At 41.3% G+C, this 20015-nt stretch overlaps 2 protein-coding genes across 3 annotated transcripts in view; both read left to right on the top strand.

Annotated features, from left to right (window-relative positions):
* Positions 1-11300, top strand: part of rgs7a (regulator of G protein signaling 7a) — a 101117-nt gene extending 89817 nt beyond the window's left edge. Inside the window, exons 14-16 of one of the 2 annotated variants that reach the window (XM_038991948.1) lie at positions 2268-2454; positions 2638-2727; positions 11280-11300. In XM_038991948.1, the coding sequence (XP_038847876.1) occupies positions 2268-2454; positions 2638-2727; positions 11280-11300 (298 nt within the window). Of the gene's footprint in view, positions 1-2267; positions 2455-2637; positions 2728-3783; positions 3787-11279 lie in introns of those variants that run through there. The other variant, XM_038991949.1, reaches the window with a different exon arrangement.
* Positions 11301-19246: 7946 nt separating this feature from the next.
* On the top strand, positions 19247-19801 carry LOC120045905 (gremlin-2-like). The gene has a single exon (XM_038990834.1). It carries the CDS (start codon positions 19247-19249, stop codon positions 19799-19801), a length of 555 nt encoding a protein of 184 aa, XP_038846762.1.
* The last annotated feature ends 214 nt before the right edge of the window (positions 19802-20015 follow it).

The following is a 20015-nucleotide window of genomic DNA, read 5'->3' as shown; positions in this document are numbered from 1 at the left end:
TCACATGTCTTATACCCTCGGGTCGGAAGTGGGCGTAACCGCCTTTGGGACAATTCTCTGGGTGTACCAAGTTAAGAGGCAAAGTCTAGATTTGACTCAAATCCAATTTTAGACAACTAACTAAACATTTCATCTTTACCAAAACATTCTCTTTGATTTGGACATTTTCAACACACTGTACAATGTATAAACATCAAGCATATACTAGGAAAACTCTTGAAGTTTCAATGTTTTCGTAATAACGTCGTCCTTTAACCTTTAATACCAAAACAAAAATGACATACATTTTCATATTACATCTATCGTCATTACCACCATTGTGGCTGACGGAAACCATTGTTCCAAAGTCCATTTATTGAATGTTTAATGTTCTGAGGCCGGTTCTCCATAGTGAGAGGACAAAGGAATTTTGTCTGTTGCCTAAGATTTACAATGGCCGTGAGGGGTCATAAAACCCCTACATCTTCATACCCCTAGATCTCTCCTCCTCTGTTGGGGGTGAGAGATAATCTGTAGGGTTGTGGTCTCCTGTAACCTGACCTGATCAGGACAGTCATGACACAAGTCCCTTCTTCTTATTGGTGTCCTTTAGTAGTGGATTCTTTGCAGCAATTCGACCATGAAGGCCTGATTCACGCAGCCTCTTCTGAACAGTTGATGTTGAGATACAGTTGAAGTCGAAAGTTTACATACACCTTAGCCAAATACATTTAAACTCAGTTTTTCACAATTCCTGACATTTAATCCTAGTAAAATTCCCTGTCTTAGGTCAGTTAGGATCACCACTTTGTTTTAAGAATGTGAAATGTCAGAATGATAGTAGAGAGAGGGATTGATTGATTTCAGCTTTTATTTCTTTCATCACATTCCCAGTGGGTCAGAAGTTTACATACACTCAATTAGTATTTGGTAGCATTGCCTTTAAATTTTTTAACTTGGGTCAAATGTTTTGGGTAGCCTTCCACAAGCTTCCCACAATAAGTTGTGTGCATTTTGGCCCATTCCTCCTGACAGAGCTGGTGTAACTGAGTCAGGTTTGTAGGCCTCCTTGCTCGCACACACATTCAGTTCTGCCCACAAATTTTCTATAGGATTGAGGTCTGGGCTTTGTGATGGCCACTCCAATACCTTGACTTTGTTGTCCTTAAGCCATTTTGCCACAACTTTGGAAGTTTGCTTGGGGTCATTGTCCATTTGGAAGACCCATTTGCGACCAAGCTTTAACTTCCTGACTGATGTCTTGAGATGTTACATCTACAGGTAAACCTCAAAATGACTGAAATTATGTCAATTAGCCTTTCAGAAGCTTCTAAAGCCATGAAATTATTTTCTGGAATTTTCCAAGCTGTTTAAAGGCACAGTCAACATAGTGTATGTAAACTTCTGACCCACTGGTATTGTGATACAGTGAATTATAAGTGAAATAATCTGTCTGTAATCAATTGTTGGAATTATTACTTGTGTCATGCACAAAGTAGATGTCCTAACCGACTTGTCAAAACTATAGTTTGTTTACAAGAAATGTGTGGAGTGGTTGAAGAACGAGTTGTAATGACTCCAACCTAAGTGTATGTATATTTCCGACTTCAACTGTATGTCTGTTACTTGAACTCTGTGAAATATTTATTTGGGCAGCAATTTCTGAGGCTGGTAACTCTAACTTAACCTCTGCAGCAGAGGTACCTCTGGGCCGTTCTTTCCTGTGGCGGTCCTCATGAGAGCCAGTTTCATCATAATGCTTGATGGTTTTTGCAACTGCACTTGAAGAAACTTTCAAAGTTCTTGAAACTTTCCAGATTGACTGACTATGTCTGAAAGTAATGATGTGCTGTCGTTCCTCTTTGCTTATTTGAGCTGTTCTTGCCATAATATGGACTTAGTCTTTTACCAAATAGGGCTATCTTCTGTATACCACTCCTACCTTGTCATTAAACAACTGATTGGCTCAAACGCATTAACAAGGAAAGAAATTCCACAAATGTACTTTTAACGAGACATACCTGTTAATTGAAATGCATTCCAGGTGACTACCTCATGATGCTGATGCTGAGAGAATGCCAAGAGTGTGCACAGCTGTCATCAAGTCATACTACATGATTTCATATGTGTTATTTCATAGTGTTGATGTCTTCACTATTATTCTACAATGTAGAAAATAGTCAAAATAAAGAAAAACCCTTGAATGAGTGTCCAAACTTCTGACTGTTACTGTATATAAATTATATATATATTTTTTTTTTACACACTCCCTGTGTTGTGTCTTGCAGGTTCTGGCTGGCGGTTCAGGAGGTGAAGAAGAGGCCGATTCGGGAGGTCCCGACCCGGGTTCAGGAGATCTGGCAGGAGTTCCTGGCCTCTGGAGCTCCCAGTGCCATCAACGTTGATTCTAAGAGCTACGACAAGACCACCCAGAATGTCAAGGACCCTGGACGCTATGCCTTTGAAGACGCACAGGTAACGCTATAATAATATGTCAGTGAACTTTACATAGGCAAGTTACTGACTTATGTATCAGCTGAATAAGCTACTATACTGTTCAGTACATTCATCAGAACAGAAAGTATTCTGGAACGTTGAATCGTATCAAGGGTTCTTACTACGTGACCTGTGGTTGAACCATTTCCTTGTGGTTGACAGGATCACATCTTCAAGCTGATGAAGAGTGACTCCTATAGCCGCTTCATCCGTTCCAGTGCCTATCAGGAGCTGTTACAGGCCAAGAAGAAGGTAAGGTCTTCAAAGCCTTAACCTGCCAGGCTGTCTGCCCTGCTCTTCTCTGCCTGGGGCCTGGAATAATGACATTAGTGCCTCCAGCAGTGAAGGAATTACTAGCAGCATTTGCACATGCCATGAAAATGCCTCATAAGCCTGTAAGGTTGGTTGTGATGATGGGGAAATTCAAATTATAGTTCCTTCATGATTTGCAAAATATGGCTTATCAACATGGTCTCAGAGCCAAGCATATTATATGTAAAAAAAAATCTGTGCCACGCCATGTAGTATGATATGTTACTTTACTTTAGGTTACATAACATTGGCCTACCAATGTAATAGCAGTCATACAATATAATACGAATTGTAGGAAGTATAGTATCCTATGTCTTGACCTGTTTAGTATGATATATTACTTTCGACTGCTTTAGTATTTTATATTACATTTGACTGCCTTAGTATGATGTGCTACGTTAGGTTAGGGGTTAAGGTTCGGGTTAAGAGTTAAGTTAAAGGGTTAGGGTTAGTGGAAGGGTTAGCTAACATGCTAAGTAGTTTTAAATAACAAAAAAGTACTAAGTAGTTGCAAAGTTGCTAAAATTGTCCGTGATGAGATTTGAACACACAACCTTTAGGTTGCTAGTTGTTTGCATTATATGCCTACCCATCCACCCTGACCAACCACCCTCCTTTTGTTTTTCCTTAAGTAATCTACTGTCAACCCAAAAGTAACAGATCATACCAATTTGAATATCCCAGATTAAGGTAGGCCAATGCAATTTTACCTAACGTAACGTAATATATCATACTAAAATGGAGCGGCACGGATTTCTGTAAAATAATATACGTTTTGCTCTGAGACCAGGCTGGGCTTATGGTTTGTGTTATGTTAAGTATCATTGTATAATTCTCATCGTAAATACATCAGCATTTCCTTATATTCGCTATTATTTCTCAAAGGGACTCTCCTCACAGATTAGTTCGTTTCCTTCACTTTTCAGTTTCAGCTCTGTCTTTCTTTTCTGTCTTTCCCTTTATTTTTGTTTCTTTTCTCCAATTTTTTTGGTTAAGTAGGGAGGCATTCAGGACCGTTCATTTGAGAAATTCACTCAAAATGTGGTAAGAGGACATGGCTTTTTCTGGTCGACCAACGGGCCTGTTCAGATAAAGCTCCCTCCTTCCCTCCTTCACCTCTGGGCCCTGTCATGGACACTGACATATTGACGTTTCATGACCATCTTTTTCAGGACCTTGTCAATATTTACCTCTCCTTTCCATCCCTTTGTACTTTTATGTTGCAATTATGTCGCCAAGTTCGCCTAGATTCAATCAGGTCAAGCGTTAACCGGCAATAGCCAACACCCGCTTATCTGATGGTTTGGCAAATGCTCTTGATCATTGGCACCAGCCACACGTTCCACTCACGTTAGAAGTTCAGAGTGAGAAAGTGTAAGCTATTTAGAAATAATGATGCTCGGGTCACGTGATGCAGCGAAGCAAGGAAGAAGCGTGACCAAGAGCTCCCGAAAAATCTTTAACAAACTTATCCTAAAACTTGATAACTTCACCCATACTGATTACCACACTGTAGCCAAGAGTGGTGATATGCCTACAAGACAAAAAAAGGCAAGGGAAGCACTGAAACAGACCAAGAAACGATGGAGAAAGAACCCATAACCATGGCCTCCTCGGAAACCCAAGATGGCATCATGACATCTCAGGAAGAAGCTAGGCTAGCTCACATCCTCAAAGTGATCAAAGAAGGCAATGACTCCCTTACAACACAATATAACTTGTAAACAACTGAGTTCAGTTGCTCCATCTCAGCACAGTTGGCTGAAATCAAAAACTCCATCTCAGGTTTGGCAACGTCCATCAGCACGCTAGGATCACGAATGGAAGAAGCTGAAGAGTGCATCAGCAATGCTGAGGACAGGCTAGACGGAATGGGGACGGAACTACAGAAACTGCGAAACAAAAACAACGAATACCTGATGAATAAGGTCGACCATTTGGAAAACTACAGTAGGCGAAGCAACATTAGAATTATCGGCCTCCTTGAGGGCTGTGAGGGGACAGACCCCATTGATTTCTCCGCTGCCATTATTCCCACCCTACTGGGCAAAGAACAATTCGCTGATCCCTGGTTGTCGAATGGGCACACAGGTCACTCGCCCATCACCTAATCAGAAACCACAATCCCGCAGCCAAACACTTCAAGGAGAAAGGAGTGATGCTGCACAACAAGGAGGCAATTAAATTATTTCCAGACATGAGTCCCATGATGGTCAAACACAGGAAGGAATTTGACCAGGTGAAAAAATAACTTACCTCCAAGAACATTCCCTTTGCACTGCTTCAACATGCAACAATGAGAATCATCCATGGCGGACAGAGAAGATTCTTCAAAACGCCCAAAGAAGTCGCAACATTTCTCTGTTGACTGCAGGCGACTGGCTCAGGACATGGTTGATTGGTTAGTGGACTGGGTTAATTTCACTTCTAGCTGGGCTGTGTCCCACTAGCCTGCCTTATTACTTGCATAACTGGTTCAGACTGCTTTGCTGGATTATACTATAGTTTACTGACAGATCAATGAGCTAAGATCCCAATATCCATGGAAACAAACTATTTGTTTTTACCAGAGTGACATTGTTTTTAAGTTGTTATTTGGGACAGTCATGGTCCTCAGAGGCATCAAAATGATTTGTGAGACTATTTTATATGGCTAAGCCATGATGGCTTACATTTGTATTTTGCATTCTGTCATAGTAGGTGTGTTGCGATCAGTACTCCCGTTATTGGTTTGGTTTTTGACTTGCATCATATAAGGATGGGTGAAGAATTCTAAATTTTTGTTAATTTACTGGGCTCGAGCTCCAGGTTCACCTTCACGTTTGTCTTCATGTTAGAAATTTCATTTAGGGGGTTTGTGCAGGGAGTATTCAAGAACAGCACTGTGGGGAGGAGGGGAATTGTTTTGTGAGAGACCTTCACTTTATAATATGTGTTTGACTACAGGCTCACCCAAAATAGGCAATAGAATATTTTACACTAACTCCTGACATTTGCATTATTTTTTTGAGTGAACAATATGGTTAAGATAGTAAATCATACATCATTAAACGTTAATGGACTGAACAGACCTGTTAAACGAAAACAAGTCCTTATGTACTTGAAAAAGCTAAAGACTGATGTTGCATTTCTACAAGAAACACAGCAGGGGCAGAACATAAAAAGTTGGAGGCAATGGGTAGGACAGGTCTTTGCCTCTTCATAAAACACAAAGACTAATAAGAATTTACCCTTCTGTGCAATGAAAACAATTATTGATCCCTGGGACGTTATGTAGCAGACCACCGTAGTCCCTGTGCCCAAGGAAGCGAAGGTAACCTGTCTAAATGATTACCGCCCCGGAGCACTCACGTTGGTAGACATGAAGTGCTTTGAAAGGCTGGTCATGGCTCACATAAACAGCATCCTCCCTGATACCCTAGACCCACTCCAATTCGTATACCACCCCAACAGATCCACAGATGACGCAATCTCAATCGCACTCCACACTGCCCTTTCCCACCTGGACAAAAGGAACACCTATTTAACAATGCTGTTCATTGACGACAGCTCAGCGTTCAAAACCATAGTGCCCACGAAGCTCATCACTAAGCTAAGGACCCTGGGACTTAACACCTTCCTCTGCAACTGGTACCTGGACTTCCTGACGGGCCGCCCCAAGGTGGTAAGGGTAGGCAACAACACCTCTGCCACGCTGATCCTCAACACTGGGACCCTGAGGGGTGTGTACTTAGTCCACTCCTGTACTCCCTGTTCACTCATGACTGCGTGGCCAAACACGACTCCAACACTATCATTAAGTTTGCTGATGACTCAACAGTAGTAGGCCTGATCACCGACAATGATGAGACAGCCTATAGGGAGGAGGTCAGAGAACTGGCAGTTGTGGTGCCAGGACAACAACCTCTCCCTCAATGTGAGCAAGACAAAGGAGCTGATCGTGGACAACAGGACATTTTAGGGCTGAACATCAACGGGGCTGTAGGGGAGCGGGTCGAGAGTTTCAAGTTCCTTTGTGTCCACATCACCAACAAACTATCATGGTCCAAACACACCAAGACAGTCATGAAGAGTGCACGACAAAACCTTTTCCCCCTCAGGAGACTGAAAATATTTGGCATGGGTCCCCAGATCCTCAAAGTTCTTCAGCTGCACCATTGAGAGCATCCTGACCGGTTGCATCACCGCCTGGTATGGCAACTGCTTGGCATCTGACCGTAAGGCGCTACAGAGGGTAGTGCATACGGCACAGTACATCACTGAGGCCAAGCTTCCTGCCATCTAGGACCTATATAATAGGCGGTGTCAGAGAAAAGCCCATAAAATTGTCAGAGACTCCAGTCACCCAAGTCATAGACTGTTTTCTCTGCTACCACACGGCAAGTGGTACCGGAGCACCAAGTCTAGGACTAAAAGCCTCCTTAACAGCTTCTACCCCCAAGCCATAAGACTCAAATGCCACCGGACTATTACATTGAACCCCCCTCCCTCCATTTGTTTTGTACTGTACACTGCTGCTACTCGCTGTTTATCTATGCATAGTCACTTCACCCCTACCTACATGTACAAATTACCTCAACTAACCTGTAACCCGGCACACTGACTCGGTACCGGTACCCCCTGTATATAGCCTCGTTATTGTTATGTTATTGTGTTACTTTTTATAAATGTTTTATTTAATTTTTTACTTTAGTTTATTTGGTAAATATTTTCTTAACTCTTCTTGAACTGTTGGTTAAGGGTTTGTAAGTAAGCATTTCACGGTAAGGTCTGATTCCTCAAGGTAGAGGAATTTCACTCTTAGTTGGGGGCAACTTACATTTTTGTCTGGATCCGATTATGGATAGATCCTCAATTAAAGTTACCCAAATGCACTCTATCATTTATGAAAGACTTACATTTGAAAGACACATGGAGACAGCTCCGTCCCCAAGATAGGGATTACTATTCTACTCTTGTTCGCATAACTCTCAAACCCGGATTGATTATTTTCTCCTTTCAGCACAGGTAACCCATAGAGTTGTGGAAACTGAGTATTTATTCAGAACTATCTCAGATAATTCTTCCCTCACACTTTCTGTTTGGATGCCGGATGGTGCCTAAACCCAGTTCTTTTGAAACATGCAGAATTTTGTCAATTTATCAGAGACCAAATTATATTTTTCTGTGAAACAAACTACCTGTCCACTCCCAATAGTTTTGTATTCTGGGATACATTGAAGGCCTGTCTTAGGGGTCAAATAGTTTCCTATACCAAAGGTCTCAAAAAGAAATGCACTGCTGAATTGAATTAATTGGTGAATTAAATCCTATTACTACAAAAAGAACACCAAAAATCTGTCTGTAAAGAAACGGACCACTCATTGGTGAATACAAAACTGAAAAGACTATTCTTAGAACGTGGTAAAGATATTTTTGGGGCAGAAAACACATAAAGTCTTAGCCTTGCAGATAAAAGCTGAGGAGAATTCGAGAACCATCAACTCTATTAAACACATAACAGTCAAGTGTCTCACAACCTGGAAGAGATTCATGATTAATTTAAACAATACTATTCTAAGTTAGACACTTCTGATGGAACGGAAACAGCAATGATATACACATTTCTGTCTACAATTGAAGACCAAAACGAACTAGATCTGCCCTTTACAAAAACAGAAATCGTTTTATAGGGAGTTGAAGGATTTGCTTATTGCTCTCTTGATGGATGTTCTAAATGCTGAGACGCAGACCCTTCCACGGCTTTTATAAAAGATACATAAAAAAATGTAGATCCTCTACAATGCTCTTCCTATAGGCCGATCTTGTTCCTCAATGCCGACTATAAATCGATTTCTAAGATGTTGGCTAACAGATTAGGACAATATTTGCCAAACCTGATTACAACCGATCAAACAGGCTTTATACAGAAAAGATCCTCCACCAATCATTTGTGCAGGTTATTCAACGTAATTCACAGTGTGAGGAGTGATCATAGTATAACAGTATCTCTAGACACTGAAAAGGCTGGAGTGGCCATACCTATTCAAGGTCCTTGGTAAATTTAACTTTGGTCCTTCGTTTGTCAACTGGGTTATGACTTTATACCAAAAACCGCAAGCTAAGATCACCACTAATGGCATGATGTCAGCCACATTCCCACTCTTTAAAGGTAGTAGACAGGGCTGTTCACTTTCCCCACTCCTTTTTGTGCTAACCATAGAACCCCTTGCAGAGGCCATAAGAACAGATCCTGGCCTAAAGGGCTTTCAGGTAGGCCAGATAACGCACAAGATCTTATTGTTCAAAACTCTCAAAACTACAAAAGTTTTTGGGTACATACAGCTCTATGTCAGGTTACAAAGTCTAGGTGGATAGGTGGATTGAATAGGTGGATAGATCTGCCTCTTACATTATTTGGGAGAATTAGCTGAATTAAGATGAACGTTCTGCCTAAGATGAGGAATAACTTCAACATCAAATGTACAGAAATCGCCCTGTCACTGCAAGAAAATATGTTGCATTGACATGGAAATCAGATTCCCCTCCCAATTACAAGATGTCTCTCTGAAATGAATAAGAGTATTCCTATGGAGAAGATTACCTATGCTTTAAGAAATAAATTCAACAACTTCCTGAAAATATGACAGCCCTTCCTGGACTATATGGAAACACTTCCAATGGGGTTGGTGGATGTGAGCTTGTAGATCGATGTAGCTATTGTCTCTTTGTAATTTACTGTTTGTATTGCTTTGTGAATATGTTGGTCTCTCTTGTCATTTGTCATATTTAGTCATTATTATTATTATTACTATTCTAATTCAATTTTGTAATTTGTTTTAATTTATTTTATATTTTGTGGGGTGGAGAGGATTGAATTACCTTTTGTAGTAGTACCTACTCTTGCTGTATTGTATTGTTCTGTTGAATAATTGGAGAAACAAAATCCCACCCAAAATAAAAATTATAATAATGATGCTCAAATTGAAAATCATTAAACTAAATAATGAGGATTTCTATCAGCCTAATCAATGTGTAAATTATATCTCACATTCCAGTGTATAATGGCGGGAGCTGCTTGTGGATTTGACAGCTCTAAAGCAGTTCCACCTCCAACACCATCGAAACATCAGCTATGCGGATGTCGGCTTAAGCGGATCTAATTGAATCCGGCCCTAAGAGATTTGTTCCTTTGAACACAATTATTGTGTTTCATTTGAGAAAAGTGCCTATATATTTCATGATTAACTGATTGATAAGACATTTAATATTGAAAACAATAATTTTGCAACAATGGTAGTTAGACATTCACCATTACATTTCAAGAGCTAGATGCAATAGGAGCACAAGTACACTACCGTTCAAAAGTTTAGGGTCACTTAGAAATGTCCTTGTTTTTGAAAGAAAAGCACATTTCTTGTCCATTAAAATAACATCAAATTGATCAGAAATACAATGTAGACATTGTTAATGTTGTAAATGACTATTGTAGCTGGAAACGGCAGATTTTTTAATGGAATATTTACGTAGGCGTACAGAGGCCCATTATCATGCGAGAAATTGCCAGGAAACTGAAGATCTCGTACAACGCTGTGTACTACTCCCTTCACAGAACAGCACAAACTAGCGCTAATCAGAATTGGAACACAGGAGTGATGGTTTCCGATAATGGGCCTCTGTACGCCTATGTAAATATTCCATAAAAAATCTGCCGTTTCCAGCTACAATAGTCATTTACAACATGAACAATGTCTACACTGTATTTTGATCAATTTGATGTTATTTTAATGGACAAGAAATGTGCTTTTCTTTCAAAAACAAGGACATTTCTAAGTGACCCTAAACTTTTGAACGGCAGTGTATATTTGGACATGATATTGTTTTTTATACAGTAGAGGGGATGGCAGGCAACGTCACGAAAATGATGCACGCGCATCGCTGTGGCTGGAAGGCGTGCATTGATATGATTCTGAACCGTCAGATAGCTAGCAACAATTACAAGAAGCTGCCATGTGGGGTATCATATGTAGCTCGTTTCAGCTCGTATCTTGTTATTGATACCATGTCTTGTTTTAAGGTGTTTTGACTGATGTCATGTCTATGCTAATTTGGCAAAAATTCAGAAGCTAACTAACCAACAACTGTAACGATGTATTTGAGAGACATAAAGTGCTCATTGTGCAAACAAGTGCTAATTTGGAGATTAAACATAGTTTACATGTTGTCAACAGTCTAAACCAACCCCGTCTGTTTGGCCCCATAGTTGCGCAAATGTCGGTTTTGTGGTGAACAACCAACCCGTCTATTCTTGTGAAATCACGTTTTATTAATTAATGTAGTTTGCTACAGAATGCTGCATTTGATGAGTTAACTCTTCTGAGAGTTAGATGTGTCAGCTGAGCTGTTTCAGGACAGAGGCATGTGACCTCTCCTGCATGTCTCACATTTTGGCCTCTGAAACCAACCTGCCAAAATGTCCTCCCTCATTCTGTGTTCTCTCCTTGTCCCCACAGAAAAGTAAGAACTTGTTTTGAAGGATTTTTGCTTCCAGGTAATAATGCCAAAGCTCAGTGCCGAGTGTTACAGTAAATTGCATGTGGTTGCTCACCTCACTTACTGTCATCCTGTGTTTTCCCTCACATTAGTGCATTAATAAAGCTCTTGATAGCTCTTGATGTAAACTGTATTAATTGAATGAACTTTACTCAGATTCAGGAACCTACAGCATGTCTGACATCACATAACACAGTATGATGCAATATCAAGTTGTACACTTGATGCCCATAGGATGTCAGTATAACCCAGACATTACCTCACACACACTTCCATATTCCAAACTGGTAGAACTCTCACACCCTCTGCTGACATACAGTATGACTTTTCCACACGCTAGATTATAGGATGGTGTCAGGATGGATCTATGATTACATTTTCTACTGTATCTTATCCTCTCTCATTCTCTTTCTCAATCCCTATTTTCTTCTTCTTCTGACAGGGGAAATCCCTTACATCAAAGAGGCTGACCAGTCTTGTGCCATCATGCTAAAACATAGCCACTCTCGGATATAGAGGAGGACCATATCATTTCTACGTCATCGCCGTTTGCTTTCCACTCAGACGATGAGCTGGACAGTACATCAGATGTTGCATGTCCAAGGAGAAGACTTGTTATTCCTTTTACCTGATCTATGTCTACTATTGGAAAGGAGAGGCATTTGGAGACTTTTACAAATATTGGGGCTGGATAATGCCTTTACAGAAAGTCAGTGTCCAGTTACTTACACCATATCTGATGGACACGTATGTCCCTCTCCAGCTGATCTAATAATGTCAGAAATAAAAAATGAAGGAAACGTTAGCTTAACAGTAAAATCTATTCAAAATATCATCACTATACAGTACTCGATCTGTAATCACAGATACTTTGGTCACGCTAAGGGAAGTGTTGTGCGGTATGCATAAATGTAAATTATTATGTTCATTTTGCATTGATTTTATTGCACTACAATAATTAGCACAGTTTTCATTACACTTGTAAAGTCACATTTGAGCTGTAAGAAAAGGTGTTTTCTGTCTTATGTAAAACGTAATTCTTTGTTACTCTCTCCTGCATTTATTTTTATACCATATTTAAAGACACTTAAAAATGTATTAAAGTTGTCCCTTTATCTGTTTTTACTGTCCTGGTAATGAATCAATACATTTTGTACTGGCCAGCAAAGAGTAGATGGACATACTGATCTGGGGTCATTGTAATAGATCATTATTAATCTCTCTCTGCTCTGTCTGCTGAGGTGACAGACTGTCATCTGCAGTTTTAGTTGTTACAGCTAGATGGTGGTAGATTTAACAGAGCAGTAGCTCGTTTTCTATTATTTTACTATAACTTAAGGGAATACGTTTTATGTTTACAACAAATAATGCTTTGCTTGATTTTGTTCAAATTTGTTGTCAAAAATGTAGACATTTCCTATACTGTACAAAAAGTAAGGCTTAATTCTAATACCATATTCAGAGTTTCACGAACCATAACCTTTAGGCCACTCAGTATATTTTAGGCCACTCAGTATATTTAAGCAATGAGAAACCATGACTAAAGACATTAGTCAAAGTATGGACAAAGACTGAGGCCCGAATTCTGCTGCTGTAGTGTCGTGCCATTCTCTACTGGTATGATGAAATAGTTATTGTTTGGCGAGTCTGATGTTTTTTTGTATTTTTTTGTAGACGTTTCAGATCTTTGATGGTGAATGACAGACAGTGTTTTTTGTCTTAGTTCCAGTGGTCAGAAATCAGAACCACACACATAATTGTCTTACTTCTGTATGCCTAAACCAAAGGATTGGGAATGGCAATTTCAAAGAGTCGTGTCGACATATGGAGTATGGAGTCGATGCAGGAGTAAGAATGATTTATGGATTATGTGATTTCACACACCCAAAGAGAGCTGTATTGAAGGCTTTCCAGTGGCACTGGAACACCCCTAATCATTGAACCCACCTCATGTTCAGGTGAGAAGAAAGGTGGATAGATGGAAAGAGAGAGAGAGAGAGAGATGAGTATGAAAGTGAGCTAGAGACGAAGGATAAGCCAGGGAGGAAATTGCGTGAAGGGGAGATGGTGGGAGAGCAAGAGGGATTTGGGGTATCAGACTAAGAGAGGGAGTAATAGAGGGAAGAAGGGAACCGGGAGGGAGAGAGCAAAAGACTGACAGGGGATTTCAAGACTGGAGAGTCAGCAGTTAGTATGTTTGTGGAAAGAGGAGGGGGGATAAGTATTGAGAAAAAGAGGTAGGGAAGGGAGAGAGGTGAGGCTTGGTTTAATTCATGTTGTGATCAGAGCCAATAGAAAGCCCCCGTCTATGTCTAGGAGGAAGCAGAAGTGAGAGTCCAAACCCAGCAGGAGACATACAGAGACGCACAGACCTACAGACACAGAACTAGGATACACAGACATAGAAACCCATTGGCATGGAAAGAAAGATTACAGAGAAAGGAGAAAGAGATAAATACATGGATTATTAGATCATATATATTTGAGATGGATATGAGATAGACATGGATTATTAATAAACTCAAAAATACAGACTCAGTGGAGAGAAACAGGACCACAGACCTTGGGACACTCAACTGACAATCCACCTCAGCAACCACTGCTGTTCCCATGGAAACCAACACCAGGATTCACTCTCCAGGACTGGTAAGGGTGGACAGCTACCCCTAACGGAGACAGGATCACCCCACTGTCCCAGGACACTGGCAAGAGGTACAGTCACTGTCTTTCTCCTTCAGGACATGCAGTGGTCCTTGGTGGCTGGTCAGTTATTCAGGCTGGAGAGAGACAAGTACAGAGGGTGCGATTCAATCATAGGAAGCATTTTCCTGAATGTTAATGGACGTGAGAGCTGTCAGTGAGTTAATGGGTGTGTGGGTGATTGCTGATTTGGCTAATGAATTAAAGACTATTAGTAAGCAATGATTTGATGTGGGTAGGTGTGAGATGTGTGGTAGCATTAAGGTGAGAATGTAACTTTGTGTCAAAGTGTAAATCCAACACTGTGCATGTGTCTATTAGAGAGAGTGTGAATATGTGAGAGACATTAATAATGTGTGTGACATGAGTGAATGTTGTGTGAGTAGCGAGCATGGCTTCTGATCTGACTCACCGCTCTGGTTACTGCTCCACCTTGCGTCAAAGACTCTGATTCCCATGTGGCTCAGTTGGTAGAGCATGGTGCTTGCAATGCCAGGGTTGTGGGTTTGATTCCCATGGGGGACCAGGGTGAAAATGTATCCACTCACTACTGTAAGTTGTTCTGGATAAGAGTGTCTGCTGAAATGTCAATTCCAAAGAGGATTTTTAGGCAGGACACACATCTTTGTCCTGATATAAACCCTTCCCACACTCTTATTATATCCAATTTAATCCAACAAGCTCTTTGTTAATTAAGCAATAAGGCCCAAGAGGCAGTGCTGTATCATGAATACAGTCACAGGTAAATGGCGTTGTTCGGCCCGGCGCGATATTCATGATGCAGCACTGCCTCTCGTGCCTTATTGCTTTTATAAAACTGTTACCAACATATACAAATAACAATGAATTACATATTTTCATTAAAACGTCATTTTGATAAGTAAATTCATATAATGTCATTCTTCCACGAGAAGAGATAGTCCAGACGAAAATCTGGTTGTTAGTTATTTTGGTCATGTTGCTACAAATTATTTTTGCATAGTTGCTATGCAAAAGGACTGGTCATCAGCTCTAAACAGAATGTTTGCTGTGCAGGCTGGATAATGTTATTGTCATGTTTTAGCTAGCAAGCCAAATTCACCTAACTCAGTCACGTCAAACATTGAACCTGGAGTGACAGTACACTGACAGTACACTGACGTTAGCTGTATATTTTGTTTGTTTGAGCTTTTTTTCTATTGTCATTTACTTGGATATGTCCATGATAATGACATTGATGTGTGATTTCACCTGGTTCATAAGAAGTTGTCTCGTCTAGTCTGGGCACTGTTTACCCTATGTATTGTAAGTCTTATATTAAGCCCGCTCTACCAAACTAAATGCTAGGCTGGAGGCAAGGTGAAATAATGTGCGAGTAGTGATAAATACAAGAAATGATTTGGATGGCAACGTGAACATGATATTCTTATGGAGGCGCAGCGATCATTTTCAGATGGAACTGTTAGCAGCCGTAGTGTGACTGTGACTTCCAATACAGCACGGTTGGGGAATGCTGCTTGTCCAATCAGTATCCAGGATCCAAACAACCAGATTTAAAATACATATTAAATATACATTTCCAAACACTCTCTGTTTGTAATATTTAAACAATGCCTTGCCTTGTTGGAGTAGAGCAATTGATTCTCACTGAATCTCCCAAGTTTAATTTATTTAAATACCACCTTCTCTAGACTAGTAATCAGTATATTTTTTTACACTGTTTTTTTCACTTGCAGTGGAGGCTGCTTAGGGGAGGATGGCTCATAATAATGTCTGGAACGGAGCAAATGGAATGGCATCAAAACATGTTTGAGATGTATTTGATACCATTCCACCTATTCCGCTCCAGCCATTACCACGAGCCCATCCTCCCCAATTAAGGTGCCATCAACCTCCTGTGCTCACTTGACAGATTTAAGTTATCCAAACAGACACTGGTAGGGACTGTACAGGCCTGTCGTTGTGTGTTCAGCTCCAATTTAGGGTTGGTTATGTTATGCCGTGATTAACTCCCTCTAGGTGGGGAACACCCTTTCAATGATATTGTAGCGATCCTCGCTATATGAGCCACATTACAATTCCCACAATGTGGGTTAAACCCTATTGGTGCAATGCCTCTGGTTGTTTGTCTTTCATGCCAGTGACCCAGGTTCACTTCTCTGCCCTGCTGTTTGCTACGATATGTTGTTCTCATTCTGTGTGTGTGTACTGTACAGAGTAGGGTAAATATCTCCACCAATACTGAGGGTTATGGAGTCCAAACTGCTTCTCCTAACTGTAATAGACCAGTATAGCATCTCTCAGCTGGTAGAAATTATGAAGATGGATTGTGGTGACAAATGGCTGTCCAAACAGCTCAGGGCCCCTCATGGCATGTTGGCATTCGACACATTCACCCAAATTTCTTCAAAATGGAAGTTTTCACTTTTAATGAGCCGGAAGAGGCCAGTTTTGGGAAATACAAGCCACAAATTAAGATAATGACATGCTTGCCCCTAATGTAATTGCTTTCATGTAAAAACACAGAGTTTTGTTGTCTGTGTGTGAGCTTTGGCCTGTTGAATTGAATACAATAATTGACGTGAGTTATCTGTCTATGAAACTTCCTGGCGCACCTAGCTATAATTATAGTCTGGCTCAGGCTTTGTTTTGGCCTGTCTTTTTAGGCCGGTTCTTGTCATTGGTAGCACTTTATTTCAGGGCCCATGTGTAAGTTACTGCTTTTAACTTATTGACGGAATAATTAGCGGATTGGATTATTGAAGGACCCTTGACCTGACATGGTTGATCTGCTCCAATAAAGGAACTAGGTACTGTGGTGCAGACGGAATGTCCATCCAAGTGTTGCTGCCCACTGGAGTCAGTAAAGCTCAAGTTGCCATTGGCAATTCTTACTCTGGGAGATGGCTATCCCAGTTTTGTTTTTGAAGTCCAGTATTTGTAGACCCGAGGACTGAGACTGTTCATTCAAGCATATAGACCCTAGTATTTGTAATTGTGCAATAATAGCGTGGTCCAGTTTAGCTCTGTCTCACTGATAAAAACAAAAGCAATAGTCTCCCTCCGGCTCAGTCTCCATGATGATTAGTAAGAGAGAGAGAGAGAGAGAGTCAGGGGGGTGGATGAGGGAGGCCTCAAGTACTAAAGTCAGGGCTAAAGAGTTTGTTTTGTTTTCCAACAGTCTCTCTGTACACTATCATTAACCCCCCTACTTCCACCCCAACTTCCAAACCACAATTTGTCTAGCTGGGAGAATGATGACGATAGCTGGCAGGGTCGGCTGTATCATACATAGGCAAAGTTTGGAAGTGGGAGAGGGACTGAAGCCGTGACTGTATAACATATGTCATCTGCTGTGTACACAGTCAGGATATCCCTCCAACCCCCAGGGCCTTGTAACTCACTAGACCTGGGATAGTCTTAACTAATGAAGGGGATATAGAGAGACAACACCTTCCAGGACTGAGTTCATACATTATGATCAGTATTCACTCAACATTTTTAGGGCAAATTGCATTTGTTTAACTGGTGAATAAATTACAGAATTATGGATGGGGGTTAAGACAACGAGATGCAGTGGGGACAGAAGGAAAAATCATGATTAGGTTTGACACTGTGTGGTCGAGTGTGTATGTGTATGTAGGAGGTTTGTCTTCATGCTAGAGTTGAGCCAGACTCAGTCGTGCGTAACATAAATATCTTACTGACATCAACGCATAAATTACGTTAAAAAAAGCATTCTTCTCTGGATGACACTGAATAGGTGAGGTTCGACTTCCCTTGTCCTTCTCATGACCACCGTTATCCACAATACACCTTTCATTCAGTCTTCTCTAAACCTGCCACTACCATCCTGGTTCCTGGGTATACTGTACCTAGCCCTCCACCAGCCTCATGGCTCCTGGGTATACTGTACCTAGCCCTCCACCAGCCTCATGGCTCCTGGGTATACTGTACCTAGCCCTCCACCAGCCTCATGGTTCCTGGGTATACTGTACCTAGCCCTCCACCAGCCTCATGGTTCCTGTGTATACTGTTCCATACTTAATTACTCTCTGGTCAAAGACCCAGTAGACCCAGCTGCTCAATAGATTACTGTGAACATTAGAACAGTTTCATTGAGACTGAGAGAGCTTAACAGGGTAGAGCGCCATGACCCAGGGTCAAGAGCAGAAACTAAACAGAGACAGAAACCCAAAGTGGATTATGATAAAGTCATTGTCCACCGTCAAAATGTGTGCAAGTCCAGGAAATGGAGAAGGGATGTAAAAGTCTTATAGGGAATAGGAACGGCCAATGACCTTGGGGCGTTTTGGTCCACATTCAGAATTGTTACTTTATACTATATATGCAATTCAAGAACAACATCTGTTGCAAAGATTCTTGAGTGATTGACAAATTGTACTGGCATTAACACTGACAGTTATGTACAGATACGTGCATACCAGTAATCCTCTGAGTCCCAACAAAGATATTCAACTTAAAGCATACTTTTCTCAACACAAATCAGAAAGTCAAATTCTAAAGAACTTTTCAGATGACATTGTGAATTGTGTGTGTGGTTGTGTATGTATGTTTTTGTGTGTGTATATGTATATGTATGTCTGTGTGTGTGTGTGTTTACGGAGGGTTTCATCTCAGTCTCACATCTGTCAATCGGCAGTGTGGAGAGAGACATAGACTTGCTAGGTCACTCTCAGTTCATTGTGCTCTATAGGGCTTGGTCACAGAGTGGGGATCTGGACCCACAGGGTAATGTTTCACTCCCCTAATAGCATTAAGATTGGCCTGCTAATGCATGTTTACATATCTGCGGCATAGTTTATAACTAGAGTAAGCATCGCCTAATTATTTTATTAATAACGCCTAATTATTTTATCCAGTGTTTATTTTTGGATAAAGTTCTATAGCTGAGAAGAAAGCACATAGAAGTAATGACAAAGACACATTGACAAATGGAGTTGCAGATGATAGATTGATATCCTCAATGATGCCTGAAAGGCGAGACTGAAAAGGGCACGTTCACACACATACATCGGCTAAACACCAAAACATACACACACTGACGGAGTGCTATTACACTGGAATAGCTTAAGGATTGATAGATACCTAGTAGACCTAACCTCGCTACATTCTTAAACCAATAGATACTACTCACGGTACATTCACTGCTTATACTGTAAAGGTACAAGGCTCAATCTTGGTTTAGTAGCATTGTTACTAATCTTTCTGTCTTCTCTTTCCCAGAATGTTTTGGAGAATCACTCTTCCAGTCCTACTGGCTGGGGTACTCTGCGTAGCCACAGATACAAGGAAGCCCCGCCCCCAAGGCTCCATCCCCTCACCTTTCAAGACCAAAGGCAACCTGTCAGATCGTCAGCGCCTGTTGCCGCGGAAACCCGAAGTCCTTTCGTCAAGTCGGGAGGCCCTGGTGGTCACCGAGCGCCGGTACCTCCGACGTGACTGGTGCAAGACGCAACCCCTCCGCCAGACGGTGAGCGAGGAGGGCTGCCGAAGTCGTACGGTGGTCAACCGCTTCTGCTACGGCCAGTGTAATTCCTTCTACATCCCCCACCTCATGGGCCCCAGCTCAAATCGAGGCCCAGGGTCCAGCCGGAAAAACCACAACAAGGTCCAGGAGCCCTTCCAGTCCTGTTCCTTCTGCAGGCCACACCGTTTTACCCAGCTCACTGTTCAGCTGGAATGTCCGGGCCTGCAACCTACCTTTCGCCATCGCAAGGTACAGCGTGTCAAACAGTGTCGCTGTATGTCGGTGGACGTGACTGGTAACGGGAAACTGTGAGGAGTTCTTTGGAATCATACCATGACAGTCACCATGGATACTAATGTGACAGTGAAAGTGAACAATAACATGAACATGAATAGCGTAGATATGACAGGGGACATGCTAGTACTTCTCCCTTATATTGGATTATTCTGCATAATCACTTTGATTGGTCACACAAAATGAACCTGACAGGTACTGATAGTACAGAGTGGCCCAGCTATAAGACCTT

The sequence above is a fragment of the Salvelinus namaycush genome, chromosome 4 (genome assembly GCF_016432855.1).
Source record: "Salvelinus namaycush isolate Seneca chromosome 4, SaNama_1.0, whole genome shotgun sequence".
Taxonomy (NCBI): Eukaryota; Metazoa; Chordata; class Actinopteri; order Salmoniformes; family Salmonidae; genus Salvelinus; species Salvelinus namaycush.
The sequence above is the reverse complement of the archived record's forward strand: the minus strand, read 5'-3'. Positions and strand labels throughout refer to the sequence as shown.

What these genes read in the sequence shown, in the direction of transcription:
- LOC120045905 (XM_038990834.1), top strand. Translation starts at nt 19,247, where the DNA reads ATGTTTTGGAGAATCACTCTTCCAGTCCTACTGGCTGGGGTACTCTGC.